At 42.9% G+C, this 25751-nt stretch overlaps 1 protein-coding gene across 5 annotated transcripts in view; it reads left to right on the plus strand.

Moving 5' to 3' along the window:
- The window catches only part of abca2 (ATP-binding cassette, sub-family A (ABC1), member 2), a 460895-nt gene that overhangs the window by 60374 nt on the left and 374770 nt on the right, over positions 1-25751 (plus strand). For 4 of the 5 annotated variants that reach the window (XM_043719911.1, XM_043719914.1, XM_043719915.1 and 1 more), the window contains exons 2-3: positions 15350-15443; positions 25079-25081. In XM_043719911.1, coding sequence (XP_043575846.1) covers positions 15350-15443; positions 25079-25081 — 97 coding nt within the window. The remainder of the gene's footprint in view (positions 1-15349; positions 15444-25078; positions 25082-25751) is intronic. The other variant, XM_043719912.1, reaches the window with a different exon arrangement.

The raw sequence follows: 25751 nt of genomic DNA on the forward strand, positions 1-25751 counted from the left end.
CTTGCTCTCTCTCAGCAATACCTTTTCATTTATATACAGCCTTTAAAGTGGTTAAGAAAGTTTCACAGCAACGTAATCAGACAATCATTGCAGTGTCAAAAGGAGGAGAGGTGAAGTCAGTGAACAAAAGCTTTGCCAAAGAGGCACATTTCAAAGAACCTCTTAAAACATGAAGAGAGGCAGAGGGATTTGAATGGAGAATTCCTGAGTTTAGAGCCCAGGTGCTTGAAGACACAGCTGCATCCAAGTGCTGGAGGAGGCGGTTTCAGGCATAAAGAGGGCCTATTCCTATTGCAAATGAGAATGGAAATTAACTTTGAGAAGTTTATCCTTCTCTCTGTCTCTCAAACACATTGCAGTCATTCACACTCATATTTTTTCCCTCTTACTCTCCTATCCCTGGAGAATTCCAGTGCAAGAAATGTATTTGGTCATTTGTGGGACGTGGGTGTCGCTGGCTGGGCCAGTATTTACTGCCCATATCTACTTGCCCTTGAGGAGGTGGTGGTGAGCTGTCTTCTTGAAATGCTGCAGTTCACTTACTGTGGGCTGACCCATCATGCCATTAGGGAGGGCATTCCAGAATTTTGACCCAGTGACAGTGAAGGAGTGGTGATATATTTCCAAGTCAGGATGGTGAGTGGCTTGGAAGGGAACTTGAAGGTGGTGGTGTTCTCATATATCTGCTGCTCTTGACCTTCTAGATGGAAGTGGTCATAAGTTTGGAAGGTGCTGTCTGAGGATCTTTTGGTAAATTTCTGCAGTGCATCATGTGGATAGTACGCATTGCTGCTCCTGAGCATCAGTGGTGAAGGGAGTGGATGTTGTGGATGTGGTGCTACTCAAGTGGGCTGCTGTGTCCTGGATGGTGTCAAGCTTCTTGAGTGTTGTTGGAGCTGCTTCCATCCATCCAAGTGGGGAGTATTCCATCACACTCCTGACTTGGGACTTGAGGATGGTGGACAGGCTTTGGGGAGTCAGGAGGTGAGTTACTCGCTGCAGTATTCCTAGCCTCTGACTTGCTCTTGTAGCCACTAATCTTGGCTTATGTATTAGTTTGCTTTACTTTTTATTGGATGGATTGTTTAACTAATTTCGTAGATTTCTGTTTCATCAATTGATTGATTTGTTGTCAAACATTCATCTCTGTTTCACGTTTACGTGTGCAATTTGTTCACAATATATGTTAATGATTTAGATGGGCGAACTAAATGTGTTGTCTCAAAGTTTGTGGACGACACAAATCTGTGTGGAGGGGTGAATCTTTCAGAGGATGCAGAGATGTTGCAGTTTGATTTGGCTGAGTGGGATGCGAGATTATCCGCATTGGTAGCAGAAGTAGGAAGGCAGATTATTATTTGGCTGTAAATTGAGAGAAGGGGATGTTCAACAAGACCTGAGTGCCCTTGAACACCAGTCACTGAAAGGAAGCTTGCAGGTCCAGCGGGCGGCAAAGAGGGCAAACTCGATGTTGGCCTTCAGAGTAAGAGGATTCAAGTACAGGAACATGAATGACCTGATGCAATTGTACAGGGCCTTGGTGAGGCCACCCATGGTACATTGTGTGCAGCTTTGACCCTTATCTGTGGAAGGATGCTCTTACAATGAAGATCATCCACTTGATTCCTGTGATGGCAAGACAGATCTATGATGAGAGAGTTAGTTAGTTAGGATTGTATTCACTGGAGTTTAGAAGAGTTAGGGGGGGGATATAGAAACCTATAATATTCATACTGGACCAGACGGGTTTGATGTAGGAATGATGGTGAAGGAATCATAGATTAACGATAAGGGACAGAAATTGAGGATAAGTTTTTTTTTCACCAAGATTCAGAGAGTCATCGAGCTGTCTAGCACGGAAACAGACCCTTCGGTCCAACTTGTCCATGCTGACCAGATATGCTAACCTCTAGTTCCATTTGCCAGCACTTGGCCCATATCCCTCTAACCCTTCCTATCCATATACCCATCCCAGATGCCTTTTAAATGTTGTACCTATGCCAGCCTCCACCACTGCCTTTGCAAGTTCTTTCCATACACACACCACCCTCTGCGTGAAAAAGTTGCCCGTTAGGTCTTTTTTATATCTTCCCTTTCACCTGAAACCCTAGTTTTAGACTCTCCCACTCCATGGAAAAGACTTTGTCTATTTACCCTATCCATGCCCCTCATGATTTTATAAACTTCTATAAGGTTACCCCTCAGCCTCCGACGCTCCAGGGAAACAGCTCAGCCTATTCAGCCTCTCCCAATAGCTCAAATCCTTCAACCCTGGCAACATCCTTGTAAATCTTTTCTGAACCCTTTCAATTTCACAACATCCTTCCGATAGAAGGGAGACCAGAATTGCACGCAGTATTCCAGCAGTGGCCTAACCAATGTCCTGTACAGCTGCACATGACCTCCCAAATCCTATACTCAATACTCTGACCAATTAAAGGAAAGCATACCAAACGCCTTCTTCACTATCCTATCTACCTGCGACTCCACTTTCAAGGATCTATGAACCTGCACTCCAAGGTCTGCTTGTTCAGCAACACTCCCCAGGACCTTACTACTAAGTTTGTATAAGTCCTGCTTTGATTTGCTTTTCCAAAATGCAGCACCTCACATTTATCTAAATTAAACTCCATCTGCCACTCCTCAGCCCATTGGCCCATCTGCTCAAGATCCCCGTTGTAATCTGAGGTAACCATCTTCACTATCAACTGCTCCTCTAATTTTGGTGTCATCTACGAACTTACTACCTATACCTCTTATGTTCACATCCAAATCACATATGTAAATGATGAAAAGTAGTGGACATAGCACTGATCCTTGTGGCACTCCGCTGGTCACAGGCCTCCAGTCTGAAAACCACCCTCCACCACCACCCTCTGTCTTCTACCTTTGAGCCAATTCTGTATCCAAATGGCTAGTTCCCCCTGTATTCCATGTGATCTAACCTTGCTAATCAGTCTTCCATGGGGAACCTTGTCGAGTGACCTACTGGAGCTCATTTCGTGGTGGACCTTTGGAATTCATGACCACAGAAAGTGGTTGAGGTAAAAACATTGTGTTTTCAAGAAGGAGGTAGATGGAGCTCCGCTGGTCAAAGGGATCGAGGGATATGGCAGGGGGGAAGGAAGGTGGGATTAGAGTATTGAGCTCCCTGATCAGCTACAATCATAATGAATGGCGGAACAGACTTGAGGGCTCTAATGGCCTAATCCTGCTCCTAACTTCTATGTTTCTGTGTTCTTTCTTTCTTATTGTCACACAAACACAATTTATCTGGCCCACTGGGCTTCTGCAGTCCAGCCATGGCTGTAATGTGTACCTTGACCATCTGCTTTCTATCTGCTGTGTTCATACCCTTCGTTTCTCCCGCACTCTGGAGTTTCCTCAGGCCTAGGTTAAGGGAAAGAGAAAAGTGGATGCTGCAGTCTCACCAAATCTTTCCCTGTGTTTCTGGCTGAATGGGCAAAGAGGCTGAGCTATTGCAATCTGTCACTTTGTGACCCCATGGGAGACAGTGATGCAGCAAGTGGACGGAAAGGTTGAACCTGTGTCAACAGCTGCGATGCAGACACCAGCAGCCCCTGTTCTGTTCGTGTTGCTGGGGAGATGGACGCGGCAGTTCCCAGCATCCTTTTGGTTTTTGCTGCAAGCAGCAGAGTGTCACAGAAAAGGCTGAACATCTCAGACTGATGCTGTTCAGGTTAGGGAAGAGCAGCAGCGTTTAGGATTGGTGCAAAAGTATAGATGTTTTGGAAGGGTGTGATTAGTCACATTTGTGATTGATCATCTCCTGTTGATAACCAGAAAAAGCACAATTGCTCCTGGGTAAGATGTGGCACCCTCAATGCATGCAGCTCCCATCAGTGCGCAAAAGGCGATTAATCATCCACAAAGCTGAGTGATTGAAAGAGAGAGGATGAATAAACCTACAGTCCCTCCCCTATGTAAATGTGTGGTTTCAGTATTTACAGGGTCTGGATTGAATCACTGTGCTGATCACAACAGACACTAGTTGTTAGGAGCAATATTGTCCCAAGCAACAACTTCATTCGAGCCAGGATCCCACATTGCACACTGAAACGCATCAACTCCCTGAAACATCAACATCTTTACAAGCTTAGGATATCACACCTTACATAGTTAGTTTGGTATTTTGGAAGTACAGTCATTGTTACAGAGTAGTGAATTTGTACAGATGTCCCACAATGTGACAATGACCCGAGAATCTTTGAATTGAACACTCTGAATACTTGTCACTTGCATCAAGGAAATTAATTATGTTTTTATTGAGAGAGTTGAACGTTCGGATCAAATCCCTCACAACCACAAAGGAGAGTTAAAAGGTTGACATGCCCTCCTAGTTTAGAACCAACTCTTGAGACAATGTGGGTCAGAGATACAGCTGCAAAGATGTGGCCTTTTTTGCATTCTATGTGGGGACTATAGGATCACACTGAAAATGAACATAGCCCAGGGCTAAGCCATCAGTTTGTATCTACAACTTGATGCTGATGATGAAGCTGAAAGTAATTGAAGATTTGACGTCACTTCAGTCTGAGCTTATGGCTTCCTGTGATTTCTTTCATTGCAAGTTGCGAAGTGAAACTAGAATTTATAAACTGAGCGCCGAATGAGGCCATTTGACCCCCGGTACCTTTGTTGACCTTCTGGAAAGGTGTCATCCGGTCAGCACCATGCCTGTGCTCTCTTGCCTCCCCAGATTTCTCCTCCACACCCAGTCAATGAAGAATACATCCAAAACTCCCCACCGTTAAATCTGTATCCGCCACTGCCACCCTTACGTTGGCAGTGAATGTCAGGGCATGACGACTCACTGTGCAAAATAACTCTCTCCTCAGCTCCACTCTGGCCCACCTGACAGGTTTGGGATCCCTTGGTCACAGACCCTTCTGCCAATCGAAGCAACTGGGCCCCTGTCCCCTGCACCAAAGCGCACTCTCAGTTTGAACACGTCCACCAAATCTCTCTTCAGCCTTCTGTGCACTTAATTTCCATTGTGGACACACAAAAATCTGGCAAGCTAAAATATCCCTGTGTTACGAAGCTGGGTAGAATAATAGTGAATTGAAAGAGTGTATGGTCACTTTGAGAGAGAAAGTGCTTTTCTGAGCTGAGAGATTGTGATAGCACATGTGTATGTGAATAGCTGAGGTGCAGGGAGTGCTGAGAATTGATCATGTGTAACAATCAGCCTGGGGTTGTTTTGATGTTAAGGCAACAGGATTTGAATTTAACCAATTAATTTAAATTATGTCCAGGATACTAAAAAACAATTTGAATTTGATTGCATTGACAACATCAGACCAATGAGAGGGTACGAGTTTTGGGAATATAAAACGGAAGGGTATTTTGAAAATTACTCCGAGCTAACTGCCCATCGAACATGAGAGCAGCTGTCATCTGAAAGGGCTCTCAACGGACTCCAAGAAATCTCTCTGAAGGCACCATCTATTGAAGGTACTGAGAAATTTTATACAAAGATACTCACAGTAAAAAAAAAAATCATAGAAGATGGCTGAGAGAGAAGGCAGCAGAATCAGAAGGGTGGAAGGAAACTGCAGATTCAGAAGGAACACATTGTAAGAGACTGTGTGGATTTTGATAGATTAAGTCAATTTAATGTTTAGCAATTGTGTCATTGGAGCAGCATTTTTATAGAGTTGATGTTAGATAGTAATTAGTTAAGAAGAAGGAATCTGGAGTTTGTTAATGGTTTTGGTTTAGTGTTCACTGTTAGAGTTAGGAAAATAAACTGTTTTCTTTAAACAGTGGAAATCGGGGCTTTGTTTCACTCAGTCACACTTTTAACAGATTATGAGGCAAGGCGAGCTTATCTGGGTGTTTTAGTTTGAATTAGCAGAGGAATTCAACCTCTGTGTTGCAACATGTGTCACAGTTCATAAGTCATTAAGATGCGGATATGAGGAGCTTTGAGAGATTAATTACTTAGAAAGAGAGACTGCTGGACACTATATTGATAAGAAGGAGGCAAATATGAGTCAGGCTATATTCTCTGAATAAATCCATTATTGAGAAATTTATTAGTGTGTAATTTCACATTTGCAACAGAATTTTTATTTTCATTCATTGAATGTCAAACTTACTGGCTTGGCCAGTATCTATTGTCCACCTCTAATCACACTCAAGGGAGTAATGGTGGGTCCCTTCTTGAATCACTGCAGCCACCCACATCGCTGTTAGAAAGGGAGTTCCAGGATTTTGACCCAGCATAACTGGCTTGAAAGGGAACTTCCCATTGCATCTGCTGTCTTTGTCCTTCTGGGTCACAGGCTTGGAGGGTGCTGTCAGAGCCACCTGGATGAGTTACTGCAGGACATATTATAAATGGTGATGTGTGTAAGTGGTGAAGGCATTAAAAGTTGGCAGATGTGGTGCCAATCAAACGGGTGGCCCTCTCCTTGATGGTGTTGAGCTTCTTGAGTGTTGTTGGAGTCGCACCCAACTGGAGGGTCTTCCATCATACTCCTGACTGGTGCCTTATAGACAGTGGACGCAGTTTGAGGAGTCAGGAAGTGAGTTACAAACTGCAGACTTCCCAGCCTGTGATCTGCTTTTATAGTCACAGTATTCATCTGGTCGGTCCAGTGTGGTTTCTGATCCAATTTCTGTTTGGAATTGATCTCATAAATCACATTCCCCTTATAAAAAAATTGACCACAATTTTTCACTGGGGCAAGAGAATTGCAAGGATTATAACTGTATCTAGACACTGTGTAATGTCACAAAGATGCTCCTGTTACTGTTCCTAGTTGGTACTTCGTCCCTAACAGTTCAGTGTACAGTATAGTGTACCACATATTGTCATTGTTCTGTCTTCTCCCCACAAGCACTTCCATCAGCTGAGTTCAGAAAAAGTGTTGCCAGCACAGATGAGTCCTGTTACTCATTTTATACTCAAGATATCTAGATAATGTATTTTTAGAAAGATGATGATCAAGGCTTCTAAATTCTTAAAATAAGAATTTGAGCTGAAAATATTAAAGTCAAAGCTTTTTAGTTTTTGTGAAAGAATTGTGACTGCTCGCAATGAAGGAGCGACACTGTTGTATCACTGTAAGGAACATAGAAGCAGGAGTAGGCCATTCAGCCCGTTGATCCTGTACCATCATTTAACATGATCATGGCTGATCAAACACTTTGCCTTTTGCCCACAATATGCCCATAACCTTTTACGCCACAGACAGTCAGAAATCTCTACTTTAAGCAAACTGAAAAATTAAGCTTCCACAGCAAATTCCAATCCTTTGAGTTAAAAAAAAACTCCTTATTTTCCTCTTAGTTGACATTTCCCTGGTTCTAAACTCCTCGTCAAAAGGAACCATCTTAACTGCCTGTTCCATTAAATATTTTTTAGATTTCAATTAGATCATCTTTTGTATTTCTAAACTCAAGAAAGTACAGGCCAGATTTTGCTCAGTCTCTCCCCATAGGACAGCGCACCATCCCAGGAGTGAGTTTGATGAGCCTTTGTTGAACTTCCTTCATGGCAGTGTTATCTTTTCTGAGGTAAGGAGACCAAAGTCTCACACAGTATTCTGGGGCGGTCTGACCCAAGCTTCTGTATAATTCAGCAAGACCTCACCACTCCTGTACTCAAAACCTCTTGAAATATAGTCTTATGCTCCATTAGTCTTTCTAATAGCTTACTGTGCCAGCGTATTCACCTTCAGTGACTTATTGACCTAGATCCCTTTCTGTATCCACACTGTCTGAACTCTTACCATTTAAGACATAGTGAGAACATCTGTTCCTCCCACCTCCACATTATTGATGACCAACTGGGGACCAAGCTTTTGCAGCTTGTAGTACAGTGGTAATGTCCTCATTTCTGAGCCAGGAGGCCCAGCTTCAAGCCCCACCTGCTGTAAAGGAGGGTAGCAACAAGATGTAATTTATTGTATGTTAACAACTGAGTCCAGCTTGCACGATACGACAGACCATTGCTTCCCAAGCTATTTCCCTCCACTGTGATCCCAATCCTAGACTTGTCGACTGTTGCAATCCCTGGAAGAGTTGATTAGAAAATATCTACCCCACTAGTCTCAGTCTGTCAGTGTGGATCTGATCCATTTATTCTCTAAGGCCCTGAAAGGGTTAACATTGAGGAGTGCCTAAAGCACCACCCACTATGATGATGCCTTATGGGCTTGGTGGGAGAATGTCTTTGGAGCTGGAAACCTTATGAGCAGCTGTCTGGGCCTACCTAATGGGAGGTCTTTGTAACAGGGGCTATCTCAGGGATTTTCTACCCACGCACCCAAATAGATATAAAATATATAATATTATATCCTATATGTATATAACATATACACACATATATACATATGCACACACTCCCCCCACTCCATCAGTTCTTACTGAGGGATTGCAGCAATTGTCAAGGCTTGGATTAGGGCCACAGGGAAGGGAAACACTTTGGAAAACAGTGGTCCATAAGATTGTGCAACCTGCACTGAATCACTAATGTGCAATAAATTACATCTTGTTTATGACCAGAGCCCCTTTCTTTCGATGAGCAGGTGGCAATTCTGGGCCTCGAGCATACCCTGTAGATTCCTACACTAAAACAGGATGGTGGCAGCAAAGCTATGTCCAGGTGGTGTGTTGTAGAGAATGCCCAGCATAGAAATAGGCCCCTGGACCAATGTGCTATTGAGTGGCTTCCTCTTACACAGACTGCTGCCACACATGACCCTCTGAGGTCAGTGAGCAGCCAAAACTCTGGCGGAATGTTGCATTAGACCATTATGGTCTGTGCAATTGTTAATGTTGCGGAGTCTCCCTCTTTTATCTCATCCCATCAGCATATCTCTTTTAGCTTGTGTGCTAATCTAGCTTCCCCATACATTTTCAGCGATGGTGATATTCCTTTAAGATGGGGGAGGGGAATTTCCTGTGTCTAAAGCTGGTCATACAGGTAAATGGCAGGGTCTGTCTCATCTGACCCCCACCCACCGCCTCCCTCCCCATCCTCCCATGAGTATTCTCCGAAAGATGTGAGAGGTGGGACAGCACGGTGGCTTGGGAATTTTTCCAACCCATGTGACTTCCAGAAGGCTGGGTGTAACATCTGCACTTTGTTTTTACTGTCTCAACAAGACAATGGCACAGCTCGTGACTGAGATAGAGAGTGACGGATGAAAATGCAGCATGGTTAATGATTACCGCAGTGGAAGATTCTGGTTGTTACACGAGGAACAGGGCGGGAATGTTGTAAATCCAGGATTGTGTTCACTTGGAGCTTGTTACCCCTGAGCTGCGAAGGAGATGGTCCTCCAATTGGCATCCCGCTTGGCAGCATTTCCCTGTCTCTCATCATCTCCAGACAGATTTTAATGCAAGTCTGTTTATCTTCATTGCTCACAGTCTTTAAAGGCCCAGTGATAAATAAGACAGTGTGGGTATAACAGCAGGAAACATGCAGCAGTGTTCCTCTCAGGGCTTGAGACAGGGTTGGTCAGTCATGGCCCTGTAAGTGGGGTCCAAGGTCTTGGGGTAGGGGAGTGCGGTCTGTTGAACTCAGGAAAGGGATAGGAGCCTGGGCCAGGATCATCACTGAGGCCCGTGATACCTTGCCCGATTACTAACTGGAGTTCATTACTGTGACCTGATGCGAACTACATCCAACAGGTGGGGCTCCTTGCGCTATTCAAATGCTATGTTTCAGAGTGTTGAATGTTTTTGGACAGCACAAAAAAAAGTCACAGCAAACTTACAACATTCCCTTTGACTTGGTTAAATAAGCGAAAGAAGAAATAAAAGAAATGGACAGCATAGTATTTAAATGGTATCTGTTGTCAATTGTATCCATTGCTGATTAACAGGAAAAACTCATCTGGTTTACTCATGTCCTTTAGGGAAAGAAACTGCCATCCTTACCTGGTCTGGCCTACAGGTGACTCCAGACCAACAGCAATGTGGTTGACTCTTAACTGTCTAAGTGGAATTAGGCATGGCCATTAAATGCTGACCTAACTAGCAATGCCCTCATCCCATGAATGAATAAAATATTTTACATTTGTAAAATACATTGATACTCCCTTAGACTTATTGAGGGCTTTCTGAATTCTTCCTCCCACATAGTCGTACAGCACAGAAACAGACCCTTTGGTCCAACTCGTCCATGCTGTCCAGGTTTCCTAAACTGAACTAATCCCATTTTCCTCCATTTGGCCCATATTCCTCGAAACCTCTCCTATTCATGTAGCTGTCCAGATTCCTTTTCTAAGTTGTAAATGTACCCACCTCTACCACTTCCTTGGCAACTCATTCCATACACTCACCACCCTCTGTGTGATAAAGTTGCCCCTCAGGTCCCTTTTAAATCTTTCCCCTTCCACCTTAAACCTCTGCCCTCTAGTTTTGGACTCCCCTACCCTGGGACAAAGACCTTGGCTGTTTGCCCTATCTATGCCCTTCATGATTTTATAACCCTCTATATAAGGTCACCCCTCAGCCTCCGATTCTCCAGAGAAAAGGCCTCAGCCTCTCCCTCTAATTCCAACCATCGGGTCCCGGCAACATCCTTGAAAATCTTTTTTGCACTCTTTGCAGTTTAACAACATCCTTCCTATAGCAGTGTGACCAAAATGGGCGGCACGGTGGCACAGTGGTTAGTACTGCTGCCTCACAGCGACAGAGACCCGGGTTCAATTCCCACCTCAGGCGATTGACTGTGTGGAGTTTGCACATTCTGTCTGCGTGGGTTTCCTCCGGGTGCTCCGGTTTCCTCCCACACTCCAAAAATGTGCTGATTAGGTGAATTGGCCACGCTAAATTGCCTGTAGTGTTAGGTGAAAGGGTAAATGTAGGGGAATGGGTCTGGGTGGGTTGCGCTTCGGCGGGTCGGTATGGACTTGTTGGGCCGAAAGGCCTGTTTCCACACTGTAAGTAATCTAATCTAATCTAAAATTGTATGCGGTATAGTAAAAGTGGCCTCACTAATGTCTTGTTCAGCTGCAACATGATGTCCCCACTCCTATACGTTTCAAATTGAACAGCAGCTCAGCCCTGTAGAAATGCATGGCTCCATTGAAACTAGACATTCGCACCAGGTACTGCTGGCTGAGAGTGGCCATTCTGGGTATACAGGCACCCTGAAATGTGCCTGGATACATTCTGTAGGTCAATCAGTATCTGTGGTGAGAGAGAGATATAGTTTACGGTTAAGCTTCCACCAGAGCTGGAAGACCCTAGGGACCTGAGCAAACGAATATTGTTGGATGGAGAGCAGAGCCGTTTGGAAGTTGACAGTCTTGGAACAGAAGTGAGAATGAATAAGACACTCAGTAGCAAAATACTGTGGACGTCGAAAATCTGAAATTAGGGAGAAGCAAATGCTTTAAATTGCTTCACATTCTATTCCACCCATTCATGTCCCTGAGTGGAGTAAACATCCAGGGCCAACTTCAGGGGTTCTTGTTGAGTTTGCTGGCTTTGGTAAAAACTGACCTCGCTGAGATGGGGGGAAGGGGTGTTTAGTCCTCACATCTGACATAACAGGTTAAGCAGCAGTGCCGGTAATAGTGGGATCAGTGTGGAAAGAAATTAATTCCTATTCATTTAATCTTGAAGGAGAGAGACTTGAAACTACTACCAGACATAGAAACACTTGCTGAAGAGATCAGCAAACTCATCAGTTTGTCTTCCTTATACTTCCGGTCAATGTGAAGAAATGGTGGTGTCATGATAATGCCATTGAACCAGTAACTTAGAGGCACAGGAGGTTCAGGGGACACTGGTTCATATGTCACCATAGGATGTGGGAAATGTGATGAATAAATCAGGAATTGAAATCCAGTCTCCGTGATAGTGACCATGCAACTATCGTTGGTTGTGGTGAAAGCCATCTGCTTTGGTAATGTCCTTTAGGGAAGGAAATCTGCCAGCATTACCCATGGCCTACATGTGACTCTTAACTTCCCTCGACTGGATTGGCAAACAACTCTGTTTAAGGCCAATTTGGGCTGTGCAACATTCCATGAGAAGATAAAAAGGGCTGTTTTACTCCCACCCTCTTTTTGTTTAAGTTCTCCTGTAGTTTTATTGTACTTTGCTCATTATTTCCTTTCCTTGTACCTGCGTCTTCAGCACTTAGCCATGTCCTCTCTCCGGAGAATTAATCTGTCAGGTTCTCACATAGAACAGGATATTAATTGATTGAAAGAGCATTCTAATAGCACAATGGTATAGACTGAGGTTATTGTCATCTAAGGAGCAGGCGATTACAGACTCATAATATTAGTGACTCAAGTACAGCCTGAGGTCTTTTCAAAACAACATCCTTCAAGACCCATTTGATTTCACCTGTTGTACATATCTTTGTGGAAGTGAGAAATTGCAATGAGAAAGTACCTGCCTTGTCCTCAGGGTATCACAAAGCATATGTAGCCAATTAACTACTTCTGAAATGCAGCCAGTTTTGCTGTGAATTGCAGCAGATGAAGACAACTTGCTCATAGCCAATTACAACAAATGCCTTTGAAATAAAAGATATCCGTGTTAAAAGCATGTAAAGCTTGCAGTAAAGATGTTAAACTTGAAAGGGATCAGAAAACATTTACAAAGATTTTGCCAGGTTTGGATGGTTTGAGCTATAAGGAGAGGCTGAATAGGTGGGGCCTATTTTCTCTGATGCATTGGAGGCTGAGGGTTGACCTTATGGAGCTTTAAAAAATCATGAGGGACATGAATAGGGTAAATAGTCAAAGTCTTTTTTCCAGGGTAGGAGGGCCCAAAACTAGAGGGCATAGGTTTAAGGTGAGAGGGGAAAGATTTAAAAGGGACCTGAGGGACAATTGTTTCATGCAGAGTGCAGTGAGAGTATGGACTAAGCTGCCAGAGAAAGTGATGGAGGCTGGTACAATTACAACATTTAAAAAACAGCTTGGTGAGTATGTTAATAGGAAGGGTTTAGAGGGATATGGTCCAAATGCTGGCAAATGGGACTAGATAAATTTAGGATATCTGGTCGGCATGGGCGAGTTGGACAGAAGGGTCTGTTTCCATGCTGTACATCTCTATGACTCTCTAACTCTATATAGTGCAGCCATTCAAAGTCTCAATGCATTTTATGCTGTAGAATGCCTTAGTGAGATTCACCGATGGTATTTTGTATATTTTTGGTCCCCTTGTCTCAGGAAGGATATGCTTGTCATAGAGGGCATGCAAGATATTCAGCAGATTAACCCCTGAAATTGTTTTAATGAAGAGAGATTGTGGGAACTGGGCGCGTATTATCCATAGTTTTGAGGAATATGATGTGATTGCATTGAGATTTTAAAAGTTCTTACACAGTATGACAGGGTGGACGTGGATGGAATATTTCCTTGGTTGGTGACATCCTCCATAATGCACTGGGAGTGTTAGCCTTAGTTTATGTACTCAGGCCTTGGGGCAGCACTTGAATCTGAGAAGCTGAGATTCAGAGGTCAGGAGTGTGACCAACTGAACCGTAGCTGAGAATTTTGATATTGGTCAACAGACGAACTTTGGACCAGAACTACCTACCATGGATATTGCCATGGTGCAGTGATTTACCATACCAGTGGGCAGTACGGTGGCACAGTGGTTAGCACTGCTGCCTCACAGCGCCAGAGACCCGGGTTCAATTCCCGCCTCTGGCGACTGACTGTGTGGAGTTTGCACATTCTCCCTGTGTCTGCGTGGGTTTCCTCCGGGTGCTCCGGTTTCCTCCCACAGTCCAAAAATGTACAGGTTAGGTGAATTGGCCATGCTAAATTGCCCATAGTGTTAGGTTAAGGGGTAAATGAAGGGGAATGGGTCTGGGTGGGTTGCGCCTTGGCGGGTCGGTGTGGACTTGTTGGGCCGAAGGGCCTGTTTCCACACTGTAAAGTAATCTAATCTAATCTAATGTGTAAGATAGGACATTCCACAGTGCAATGTTCCCCCAGTACTGTTCTGAGCTGGCTGAATGATGTGCTTGGGACAGTAGAACGGAACTTGAACTCCCAACCTCTGTCTCCAAAGGAACTGGGAGCTGGAGAGCAGCCTGCAGATAGTCATAACACTATTTTCTGATTGCCTTTGCACAATACAATTTTTCTCGAGTTGATTTTTATATATATATATATATGTATGTGTGTGTGCATGGTCTTAGTGTTGAATAATAGAATCCGTACAGTATGGAAGCAGGCCATTCAGCCCATCAAGTCTACCCCATCTGTGATGAGCATCCCACCCAGACTCAACACCCCCCCCCCCCCCACCCCACCCTTTCCCGATAACCCCACCTTTCCCATAGCTAACCCACCTAATCAGCACATTCTTGGATAGTACGGGCAATTTACCATGGCCAATCCACCTAACGTGCCCATCTTTGGACAGTGAGAGGAAGCAAGAGCAAGCAGAGGAAACCCACGCAGACATGAGGAGAATGTGCAAACAGCCTGAGGCTAGAATCGATCCTGGGTCCCTGGTGCTGTGTGGCAGCAGTACTAACCATTGGGCTGCTGTGCCACCCATTAGGGGAGGTTCTGGATGGGGGGGGGGCGGGGCGGGGGTCCAAGCTTGTTAGTGTTTCTATTATATGATAGAGCCAACAGCATGTGTTCAATCCCTATACCAGCTGTGGTAGTTCATGAAGGCATGCTTCCTCATCTTCCTCTCCAAGTGTGGAGTTGTTTCCCTCAAGCTGTACATAATCAGATGTTTCTCTTTAATGGCTCTTGATGGACGTGGCTCTGTACCGTTTATTACTGAGTAATGATCAGATGCAAGATTTAATCTATTTGTACAGACTAATTAAGTGCAGTACAATAAACTCTCAAGTATGTCATTAAATAATGGATTATCGTTTCTTACCAGGGAAAATAATATGAAATGGATATTGTTGACTGTAGGTTTATGAGGTTTAAGAATATAATGGAATATGTACTAACAAGTCTGAAGCATACTATTATGCATGGTGGAATGTAGGTTAATGAGGAATATGTAAAAGTAATGGGAATGGGGAAAGCTGTTAGACGATTAATAATAGTGTATTTGTGGGCTATATCCTGCAAGCACAAATGGGCGGAAAGTATGTCCCTTGTAGCTACAGTGTTTCCAAATCCAATTAACAAATGCATTCCTTTAAATCTTTCTGTGGGGGAAGAGATAAAACTTTGAATTGGAATGCATTCAGAGAGTTCTCAACCTTGTGTTTGGTGTTCAGCTGTGGAGGAGGGAGGCAAATGGGAGAGACGATATGAGGCCAGACACAGAAAGCTTGACAATTTGAGGTTGATGACTGCTATGAATAGCTCTTCCTGTATTAAAGTTTTCTTTTCTCTTTATTTGTTCACAGTGGGTACTGGCATTTGAGATTTTTATACCATTGGTTCTCTTTTTCATCTTGCTGGGACTTCGTCAGAAGAAACCGACCATTCCTGTCAAAGAAGGTACAGTATTTAGAGCATCTGATAATCTGAATGCTGATGGAATTGCAGCAGAAATGTCTTGTTGGATAATGATGTCCAGAATCATCTCATTTATATAGAAATCAATTTGGGTGGAATTGAGACATCAGAATTTAGGACTATCAAACAGGGCTGTGCGCTTCAAGTAGAGCAGGAAGTTCAGATGTTAATGGGTGGTTCATTTTCTTAAGGAAGTGGAGAATCCCAAAGTTAGACTTCACATATTATCCTTGAATGATAAGAACATAGTTACCCGAGATGGTGGGATAACTGAAGCTGCCATGTGCCAGTTTATGCAGTGACACTAGGCACCGTCAGCAATTACACGATAGACATACCGTCGTTTTGCTCATTGTTTAATCAGGTGCCCTGAGGTGTCCTTTTACCTCTCTGAATTTCCTCCATTCCTTTGTTGAAAGTGGTACCTCATTAGGTTATGGTTTTATCGGCACACCTGTGACACATCACATGTTCTCATGTGAGAGCTTGTTGTGTAGATAGTGAAGCTCCTAACCATGATGAAAGTAGGTGGATTTTGATGTTGTCCTCAGCTGAAGTCCTAGATAGCTGATATTTGTGGTACCTCTTGGCTTTACCTGCCCCCTTTCACATTTGGCCGCCTGCCACCTGTCTGAAGTCACTATGACCTTTCCCTGTACTTCTTGAAGTCTGCGTTCAGGGTGTGAACTGAAATTCAGGGACTAGTTCTCATCTGGTTTAAAGTAGAGTTCCATGTCCTCATGGTTATGTACAATATTAATAAGCCGAGGGATTATTGAATCAAGCTGTTCTAGGCCTGTTGTTCTCTAAAAGATGTAGACAGGCTTTCTGCAGTCTTTTTTTCTCCAGACAATGGCAGATATCATTGTCTGATAAGGTTTGGTAATAATTTGTATTCTCAAGGCTGGCTTATCCACAAAGGACCCTGGAAAATTAGTGGGCAGAGAAAGACCAGTAGCCCCCCCCGCCCCCCGCCCCACCAAACCTGCTCCACAACCATAATGTCTGGAGTTTTAAGACTTGACATTTCCGATCCTGTGCAATGTTCCGGAAGATCTCAAGAACTAGAAACAAAATTTACGGCCAATCAATGGGAAGAAAAAACTCTGGAAAAATTCTCTCTGATCTGCTCAGGTGATAAGAACCAACCCAGAAACTCACACAGGCAGTACACACTTTAACTGTTAAACCATTTAGCTTCAATATGGTACAACCTCCACCTCAGTCAAAAACAGATATCGCTGTGTCTAACATAGCCATAGAACATAGAATCCCTACAGTGTGGAAACAGGCCATTTGACCAACAACTCCACACCGACCTCCAAAGAGTATCCCACCCAGATCCATTCACCTACTGTCCTATTATTCTAATTTCCCCTGACGAATGCACCTAACCTATACATTCCTGAACACTGTGGGCAATTTAGCATGGCCAACTCACCTAACTTGCACACCTTTGGATTGTGGGAGGAAACTGGTGTACCCGTAGGAAACCCACACAGACACGGGGAGAATGTGCAAACTCCACACAGACAGTCACCTGAGGTTGGAATTGAACTGGGGTCGCAGGCACTGTGAGACAGCTGTGCTAACCACTGAGCCACTGTGCTGTCATTATTCAAGCATTGCTCTATTTTGATAATTGAATGAGGTGGCTCTGCCTTTTCTCCTCTTTTTGTCTTCTCTTTCTTTCCACACTAATGACAGAAATGCAGTGATGTAGCAGTGACAGCATGTGAGTGACTTTAATTGTCTGACAGGCTTCGGGCTGGAGCTGAAAGAGCCATTCGAGTGCTGATCCTTTTTGAGTTGGACAGCTCCAGTCAGAAGCTATTAGTCGGTTCACTGCTTCAGTAATGATCTGCCCCAGACAGTTTGGAAGCGCTTAATACTGTAGGAAAATAACACACTAATCAGAAGGAACCAATTAGGGAATTAATAGCATACCCATTAGCAGTAAGCAGTGGCTTTACCCACATGTGGAAGTCAGATTGGAGAGGAGAGAATGGGACATACAGAGGTGGCGGAGTGGGATGAAGTACAGTGTGAAGGAAGAGATAGATCATAGAATTATAGAATCTCTGCAGTGTGGGAGCAGACCATTCGGCCCATTGAGTCCACACCAACCCTCCGAAGAGCACCCCAACCCAAACCCACCCTCGTATCCTGCAACCCTCAATTTTCCATGGCTAATCGAGATGGTAAAGTGGCTCAGTGGTTAGCACTGCTGTCTCACAGTGCCAGGGACGTGGATTCGATTCCAGCTTTGGGTGTCTGTTAGTGTGAATTTGGGTGGCATGGTGGCTCAGTGGTTAGCACTGCTGCCTCACAGCACCAGGGTCCCAGGTTCGATTCCAGCCTGGGGCGACTGTCTGTGTGGAGTTTGCACATTTTCCCCGTGTCTGCGTGGGTTTCCTCGAGGTGCTCTGGTTTCCTCCCACAATCCAAAATCACAAACACGTGCAGGTCAGGTGAATTAGCCATGTTACATTGCCCGTAGTGTTAGGTGCATTAGTTGGAGGGGAAATGGGCCTGGGTGGGTTACTCTTTGGAGGGTTGGTATGGATTGGTTGGGCTGAAGGGCCTGTTTTCACACTGTAGGGAATCTAATCCACGTAACCTACACATCCCTGGACACTTTGTACAATTTAGCTTGGCCAGTCTACCTAACCTGCACATCTTTGGATTGTGGGAGAAAACTGGAGCATCCAGAGGAAACCCATACATGGGGAGAATGTGCAGATTTCACATAGTCACCTGAAGGTGGAATCAAACCTGGGTCCTTGGTGTGGCGAGGCAACAGTGCTAACCACTGAGCCATCAGTGCCAATTTTTTTAGTTGAAAAGCTGACAGTTTCCTCAGCACACCTGACCAATGTTGCAGAGGTAAGATTTTGGTAACCCTGCCTTATTCCAATAACAACCATATTAAGGTTTTAATTTCCCTGGTTTTGGAGTGGGTTTGTTGGAAATTTTGAAGATGTAGTCTGGATGCCAAGTATCTGATTTTATTTTTCTGCCAAATGAAAGTCCAGTATTTACATTCCCTTCATTCTATTGAAGCATTTTGGCTACCGAGCACACTCCTGTATATTAGACAGCAAACTGCAATGCAAAATGAAGAATTACGCTGAACAACTTCTTGTGCAGTTGTGACTTGCCAAAAACAAAACTGAAATATGTAGGAAATTGAGCCAGGTGAGAGTGTGGAGTTTGTTGGTAAGATTCAGCTGAGAGGGTGAGGAATTTCCTTGCTACTTAATATTAGAAGTTGAATCACCACTCTGAATCTCACTGCTCCTGAATCAAAAACTCTTACTTGAATCATTGCTAGCCAACAAAATAATTGTGAATAGTCCATTGTGTCTCAGCCAATGTGACTTACAATCCACCTGCCATCCTTCCAAAACTGGGCAGGAATGGGTATTCAGGAGAAGTCATAGAGGAGATTGTCTATATCAATCTTGTCTTCATACTTCAAGTGAGAAGTGTAATCAGTCTCGAAGGTCCGGTTTCATTTCTGTTGAGAAATATATTTAATTAGTCCTGGGTCATTGACCAAATCCCAATCAGTGAGATTACATAATGACTGGATGGGTACATGAATAGGGATATCGGGACAAATGTTGGCAAATGGGATGAGGTCAGATAGGTCTGGATGAGTTGGTCCGAAGGCTCTATTTCTGTGCATTATGAGTCTTTGACTGAGAGGAAGTGGTGGATGCAGTTGCAACATTTAAAAAACGTTTAGGTAAATACATGAATAAGAAAGGTTTGGAGAGATGTGGGCCAAACACAGGCAAGTGAGACTAATTTAGTTTGGGAACATGGTCAGCGTGGACCAGCAGGCCGTAGCATCTGTTTCTGTGCTGTATGGCTCAGTGACTCTATGACTGATGAAAGAAATGGTAAAACAGCATGTAGTTGAGGTATTTTGCTGAGGTTATGTGGAGATAGTGTGTTGGGTCAGGACAGAGGGATTATTCCTTGCAATCAGCTGCAGGGGCTTGCTGTCAGTATAGAAGGTGCCTACTACAGAAAACATTCTGTTTCTAATGTAAGTCTTATTCAGTCTGATCAACAGAAACATTCTAGGTTTAAAAGAAATGAAATGAATCCATTAATGTGCTCAATTAAGTTTTGGTGCTGTGTTAAATTACAGTGGAGATTAAATATCAGTCAGTAACAGTCAGCTTATTGGAAACATTGATGGACAGTGTGAAGGATTTCCCTGAACTAATCTCATCTGGGAAAGCAGTGAGGGTCCCTGACAACCTGCTGCTTAACCCACCTCTGTAGCTGCCAATATAGAAACTTACTGACCCCTCCCAAATCCCACACCTTCAACAGCCCCCAGGTAAAAGAATTATCAGCTGTGATGCTTCTCCTGATTGCTGCGTGCTTTCATAAGGATATCAACTGTTTAGGTGACCATTATCCGCCATGAGGCTTTTTAAAGTTAAACAATGTGTTAGCAGCTACTCTTTAGGCCCACACATGAATAGATATTTGACAAATGTAGTGATGGCTCACTGAAGTCAGTGAAAGCAATTCTGAGCACAGGTCAAGTGAAGAGGAAGAAAAATGGGAAATATATTGAAATAGTTGCCCTTTGCCCATTCTGTGACTCACTAGAGCTGAAACCTTGTTATGTCCCGAGTAGACTTTATTGCCATAGATGCTTTCAGCTCACTTCCTCTTGTCTCTATCTTTATTGTTCCTCACATTATAATGGTCCTACATGGATGAATTTTGTTTGAAGTAATGAGTTAAATCCAGTGTATGGTCCTACCCATACATTAATGTGTTCTGACCCTTGCAGCCCTCAATAGATTAATTGGTGCAGATAAAGTGTTATTCTTGCAAAGGTATATGTAATTTACAGGAGGCAGACAGGCCATTTGACCCAACTGAACGATGCTAACAATTACACTTCACTTAAATTCTCCTCCAACCCTACATATGTACTCCAGTAAATGCAACTATGCCACTTTCCTTGACTAAAAATCACACAACACCAGGTTATAGTCCAACAGGTTTAATTGGAAGCACACTAGCTTTCGGAGCGATGCTCCTTCATCAGGTGATTGTGGAGGGCTCGATCGTAACACAGAATTTATAGCAAAAATTTGCAGTGTGATGTAACTGAAATTATACATTGAAGAATTGATTGTCTGTTAAGCCTTTCATCTGTTAGAATACAGTGATAGTTTCACTTCTTTCATGTGTAAATCACAAAACCCTTTTTTTTAAAGTTGCATTCTCGGGTTAGCTGTTAACAATGGTGATAGCTAGACAATATGTTGAAGGTGTTAGCCCCCTGTGTTCTCTGTCAATGACCTGATGTTTAGATTGATTCTAAACATCAGGTCTAAAAAGTGAGATAACAGAGTTTTACATAAATTAATGCAGTTTTTGAGCTCAGAGTTCTACAGGAATGTATGTGGTTTTCTCCGAATCATATCTACTGAGTGTTACTGTAATCTTCAGAGTTCTGATTTTAACAGGAATATTAATTAATTTAACCTAATTAAATCACCAATCGGACTGGTCCAGCTGACTATTTTACAACCCATAATGATCCACACTGCACGCTCCTCCCCTTTATGGTACAGTCTGACCTCACCATTTACTTGACTGATAGGGGGCTAATCCTTCAGTGGTCTTGCCCTTCATCCATGCAGTTATTACTTGCAGATGTTTTGGATGGGATACTGAGTGGATCTTATGGTTGAAGCTGGGGATGTTAAATCTTTACTATCTGAAGTTTCTGAGTTTGGAGCAGGTATCTGCTCCTGTACCTTGACCTTCAGCTGCACAATGACCATCCCAACTTAAAATTGGTACTAGAGTTTGAAATTTGGTTGTGTATCTGCAAAGGAATTTTCCACCTTGGCTCTGATAGTGCTTGAGATCAATTGCCATTGAACAAAACAATTTAGTTAAAAATCACACAACACCAGGTTATAGTCCAACAGGTTTAATTGGAAGTACACTAGCTTTCGGAGCGACGCTCCTTCATCAGGGTGATTGTGGAGGGCTCGATCGTAACACAGAATTTATAGCAAAAATTTGCAGTGTGATGTAACTGAAATTATACATTGAAGAATTGATTGTCTGTTAAGCCTTTCATGTGATTTACACATGAAAGAAGTGAAACTATCACTGTATTCTAACAGATGAAAGGCTTAACAGACAATCAATTCTTCAATGTATAATTTCAGTTACATCACACTGCAAAATTTTGCTATAAATTCTGTGTTACGATCGAGCCCTCCACAATCACCTGATGAAGGAGCATCGCTCCAAAAGCTAGTGTGCTTCCAATTAAACCTGTTGGACTATAACCTGGTGTTGTGTGATTTTTAACTTTGTACACCCCAGTCCAACACCGGCATCTCCGAATCATGACTTTCCTTGACAGTTTTTTAAGGTATCAAATTGCACAGTCAAATCACTGAGTAATTAAGCTGCTCCTGAAATTTCTTACATGGGTTACCGGTGATTATCATATCTTGATGGCCCCAAGTTTTTTTTTGCAATACATAAATAAGATTGAGTTTTGGCTATCAAACCGCATTAATCCAGAAAACCCGAGCCACCATTTAACTCTCTTTTAGATAACTCCAAGTTGCAAGTTAGTTTTCACTAAAAGTGGTGCCTGGACCTATCACTTCCTTTTCAAGTGAACCAAATTATTGTTATGATTTAGAGATGCCGGTGTTGGACTGGGGTGTACAAAGTTAAAAATCACACTACACCAGATTATAGATGGAAATGTGTTGCTGGAGAAGCGCAGCAGGTCAGGCAGCATCTAGGGAACAGGAGAATCGACATTTCGGGCATTAGCCCTTCTTCAGGAATATCTGTGCTAATATCTGGGCTAATGCCCGAAACGTCGATTCTCCTGTTCCCTAGATGCTGCCTGACCTGCTGCGCTTCTCCAGCAACACATTTCCATCTCTGATCTCCAGCATCTGCAGACCTCATTTTCTCTACACCAGATTATAGTCCAATTCCCGCCTCAGGCGACTGACTCTGTGGAGTTTGCACATTCTCCCCGTGTCTGCGTGGGTTTCCTCCCAGGTGCTCCGGTTTCCTCCCACAGTCCAAAGATGTGCAGGTCAGGTGAATTAGCCATGCTAAATTGCCCGTAGTGTTAGGTAAGGGGTAAATGTAAATGTAGGGGTATGGGTATGGGTGGGTTACGCTTCGGTGGGTCAGTGTGGACTTGTTGGGCCGAAGGGCCTGTTTCCACACTGTAATGTAAAAAAAAACAGGTTTAATTGGAAGTACACTAGCTTTCGGAGCACCGCTCCTTCATCAGGTGGTTAAATATGGGTTTTGCTGTTGTCTATGTTCCTTTCTTCCAGTGACACCTAGGTGGCAGTGTTGTGTCCATATCTAGCTCAATGATTTCTGTTGAACAGTGAGTCTCCTCTCTCACTGCCTTTACTGTTAGACAATTTAAGGTAACATGAGCAAGGCAGATTGATCCAGTAAATGAATTGAGTGGCAGTGACATTATCTTTTTGTCTGTACAACTTAAATTTAAACTCCAGTCCTGATTGGTAGCATTAAAATTGATCGTTAGTCTCAGCCCAATTTATCTTTAGAGATGAAGGCTGATTGGAGGAAGCTTTATGCTATACCTGATTATTCTAAGTCAAAGATTGTTAAGTGTTTTGGGCTCAGATCTTCCCATCTCTGGATAGTCAAAGACTACAGGGACTGTGTGGTATTTACCTGGGAAGTTGAATTGTCCGATTACCAAGTATATGAAATGTGGAGCCCTCTAAATAAGTCCCCAGTTCTGAGTTAAAGTGGGAGACTTCAGAAAGCTCTATATTACTGACCTTAATAGTTAGTTAATGTTTACATATGTATGGCATGTCCAACTGTACAGACCATCAAAGTATTTTATGAATAAAGTATATTTTTGAAATTAAAAAAAAGTTAGTTGGGAAAGAGTAGAGGGATTAATACCTACTAGAGCACCCTTCCACTGAACAGCTGAATTGTAATCTGATATGGATTGGAACTAGTGAATCTGACCCAAATCGCAAGATTTGGGCCTGTGTTCAAAATGGGAAAGCATTATATTTCCAGAGGAATTGTAATAGTCTCTGTTTTTATGGGAGGTGAAGTCATATTTCGTGCTGCCTTACAAAAAGATGTTAAAAACCTGAGGTTAAACTGCCTGTTGACAATTATATACTCCTTTGGTCAGACTTTTATTTTTAGTTCATGTATCATAAACTAGAGCAACTCTGATTACATACTCCCCACTTTTATCTGCCCAATTAACCATTCATGAATAAATCCATCACCCCTCTCCCAGTTTAGTTCGTTCTTGGGTATTCCTTCTGACCTTGCCTGATCACTGGCACAACTATTTGTTATTTGGACATGTCACAGATGGAAGCTACTGCTGGTAGCAGTGGTGAAGATGACTGAGGAAATGGTTGTGACTGGCTTGGTTTAGTTACATTCAGTCACCTGATGTGAGTTCAATTGGAAGAGAACTGGGATAAATATATCTTTTTTTAAAAGGATATATTTTATTGAGCCAATTGAGGTGAATGGTGTCGAGGTGTAGATTGACTGTGATCTAATTGAATGGTGGATCACGCTGTTCTGTTCCTGTGCTTCTAAAGTGATTTCATCACTCTATGCCTTACAAACCTTAATTTTTGATGTAAAGTCAAAGTTGGGCTTGATCCTGCTTCCTCTCAGATGCTCCAGAGTACAGCGTATTGATTGCAAGGCCTGAAACAGTTCATAATTGCTATTGTCAGTCAGGCTAGACCTGAGCAGTAGAAACACAGCACTGGAGAAACTCAGCAGGTTGAGTAGCGTCAGTGTAGAGAGAAATAGAGTTAAACATCTCAAGGCCAATTTGACTCTTCTTAGGAACTGAAGTTATCCAAATTGTTTTTGTTCAATGTAAGCCACAGGTTTAGACTGCTGCCCTTTCAAGGAACAAAATTGAGAGGAATGAAGCCAAAACAATTAAAGAAGGGATTAGATAAGAGGTAATATTCTCCGTTGTTGTCTGATGTCGGTCAGCAGTGCTTCCTTCTCCCACACATTCTTGCTAGGTTTTTGCTCACAATATAGGCCATTATGCAACTGAGTCTCAAATAGGACAGGGTTCAACACTCCAATGATTTCTCATTGGCCTGGGTTATGCTTGGTTGCTCAAAATTTTTTTTATGAAAACCTAGCTGATGGACACTACAGAACAAAGTTTATTATGTAATTTAACTCACTCATTTCTATCCTTGAGTGCCAATTTTAATTACAGCTACCAAATGCTGAAAGGTAGGTTGTAAATTATCTTTTGAATAAGGAATAAACGATTCAGCAAAAATCATCCAATGTTTTGCAAATATTGTCCATGTGGGAATTATTAAAGATATGTTATAATGAAGAAGTGCTTTTTTTTTCCTAAGGGGGATTTTAACTGATTTCTTACATGTTAATGCTTCCAATAACTTTGCTGGTTATGTGGACTGATTGCATGCAATAAATACCTATAGAGGTGTTGTGTTTTTGTTTGAGTTTAATTGTCTTCAATTCCCTATTTGCTGTCTCTGTGATTTGTGCTGGTTCAGTCTGTGCAGGGTCATATCCATGCACACACCTGTATGTTTAAAAATAATGCAGTTGTATTATAAATATAGATTTGGTATAACTTTTTTCATAAATGAAAAGTGAGATGGAGCTAATTAATTCAACAGAATGATCCCAGGCCACACAAACATAAGTCAATTAGCATGCACATTTCAAAGATAATTTACCCATAAACTCCCTTCTTAATTGTAGGGTTCTCTTGTAAAGTAGGAGAAAGTGAGTACTGCAGATGCTGGAGATCAGCGTCGAAGAGTGTGGTGCTGGAAAAGCACAGCCAGTCAGGCATAATCCGAGGAATAGGAGAATCAACGTTTTGAGCATAAGCCCTTCATCTTGGAGAAGCCTCATTCCTAATGAAGGACTTATGCTCAAAACGCCGATTCTCCTCCTCCTTGGATGCTCCCCTGACCAGCTGTGCTTTTCCAGCGCCACACCTCTTCGACTCCGATTCCCTTGTAAACCCAAGATATTATTCCTCTGTTCTGTCTTTCACCCCAAATATTTAAGCCCATGACATATAGTGAAGAGTTGTTCAGAATATAGATTTAAACCTATTAATATCATCAGCTGCTCCACCCAGTGGCTTCCTCGGTGAAACATATCCAACCTCCTGCCAAGCAGATTGGACCTCTACAGTGTGGAAGGGTCCATGGT

This window comes from Chiloscyllium plagiosum, chromosome 30 (genome assembly GCF_004010195.1).
Source record: "Chiloscyllium plagiosum isolate BGI_BamShark_2017 chromosome 30, ASM401019v2, whole genome shotgun sequence".
Lineage (NCBI taxonomy): Eukaryota > Metazoa > Chordata > Chondrichthyes > Orectolobiformes > Hemiscylliidae > Chiloscyllium > Chiloscyllium plagiosum.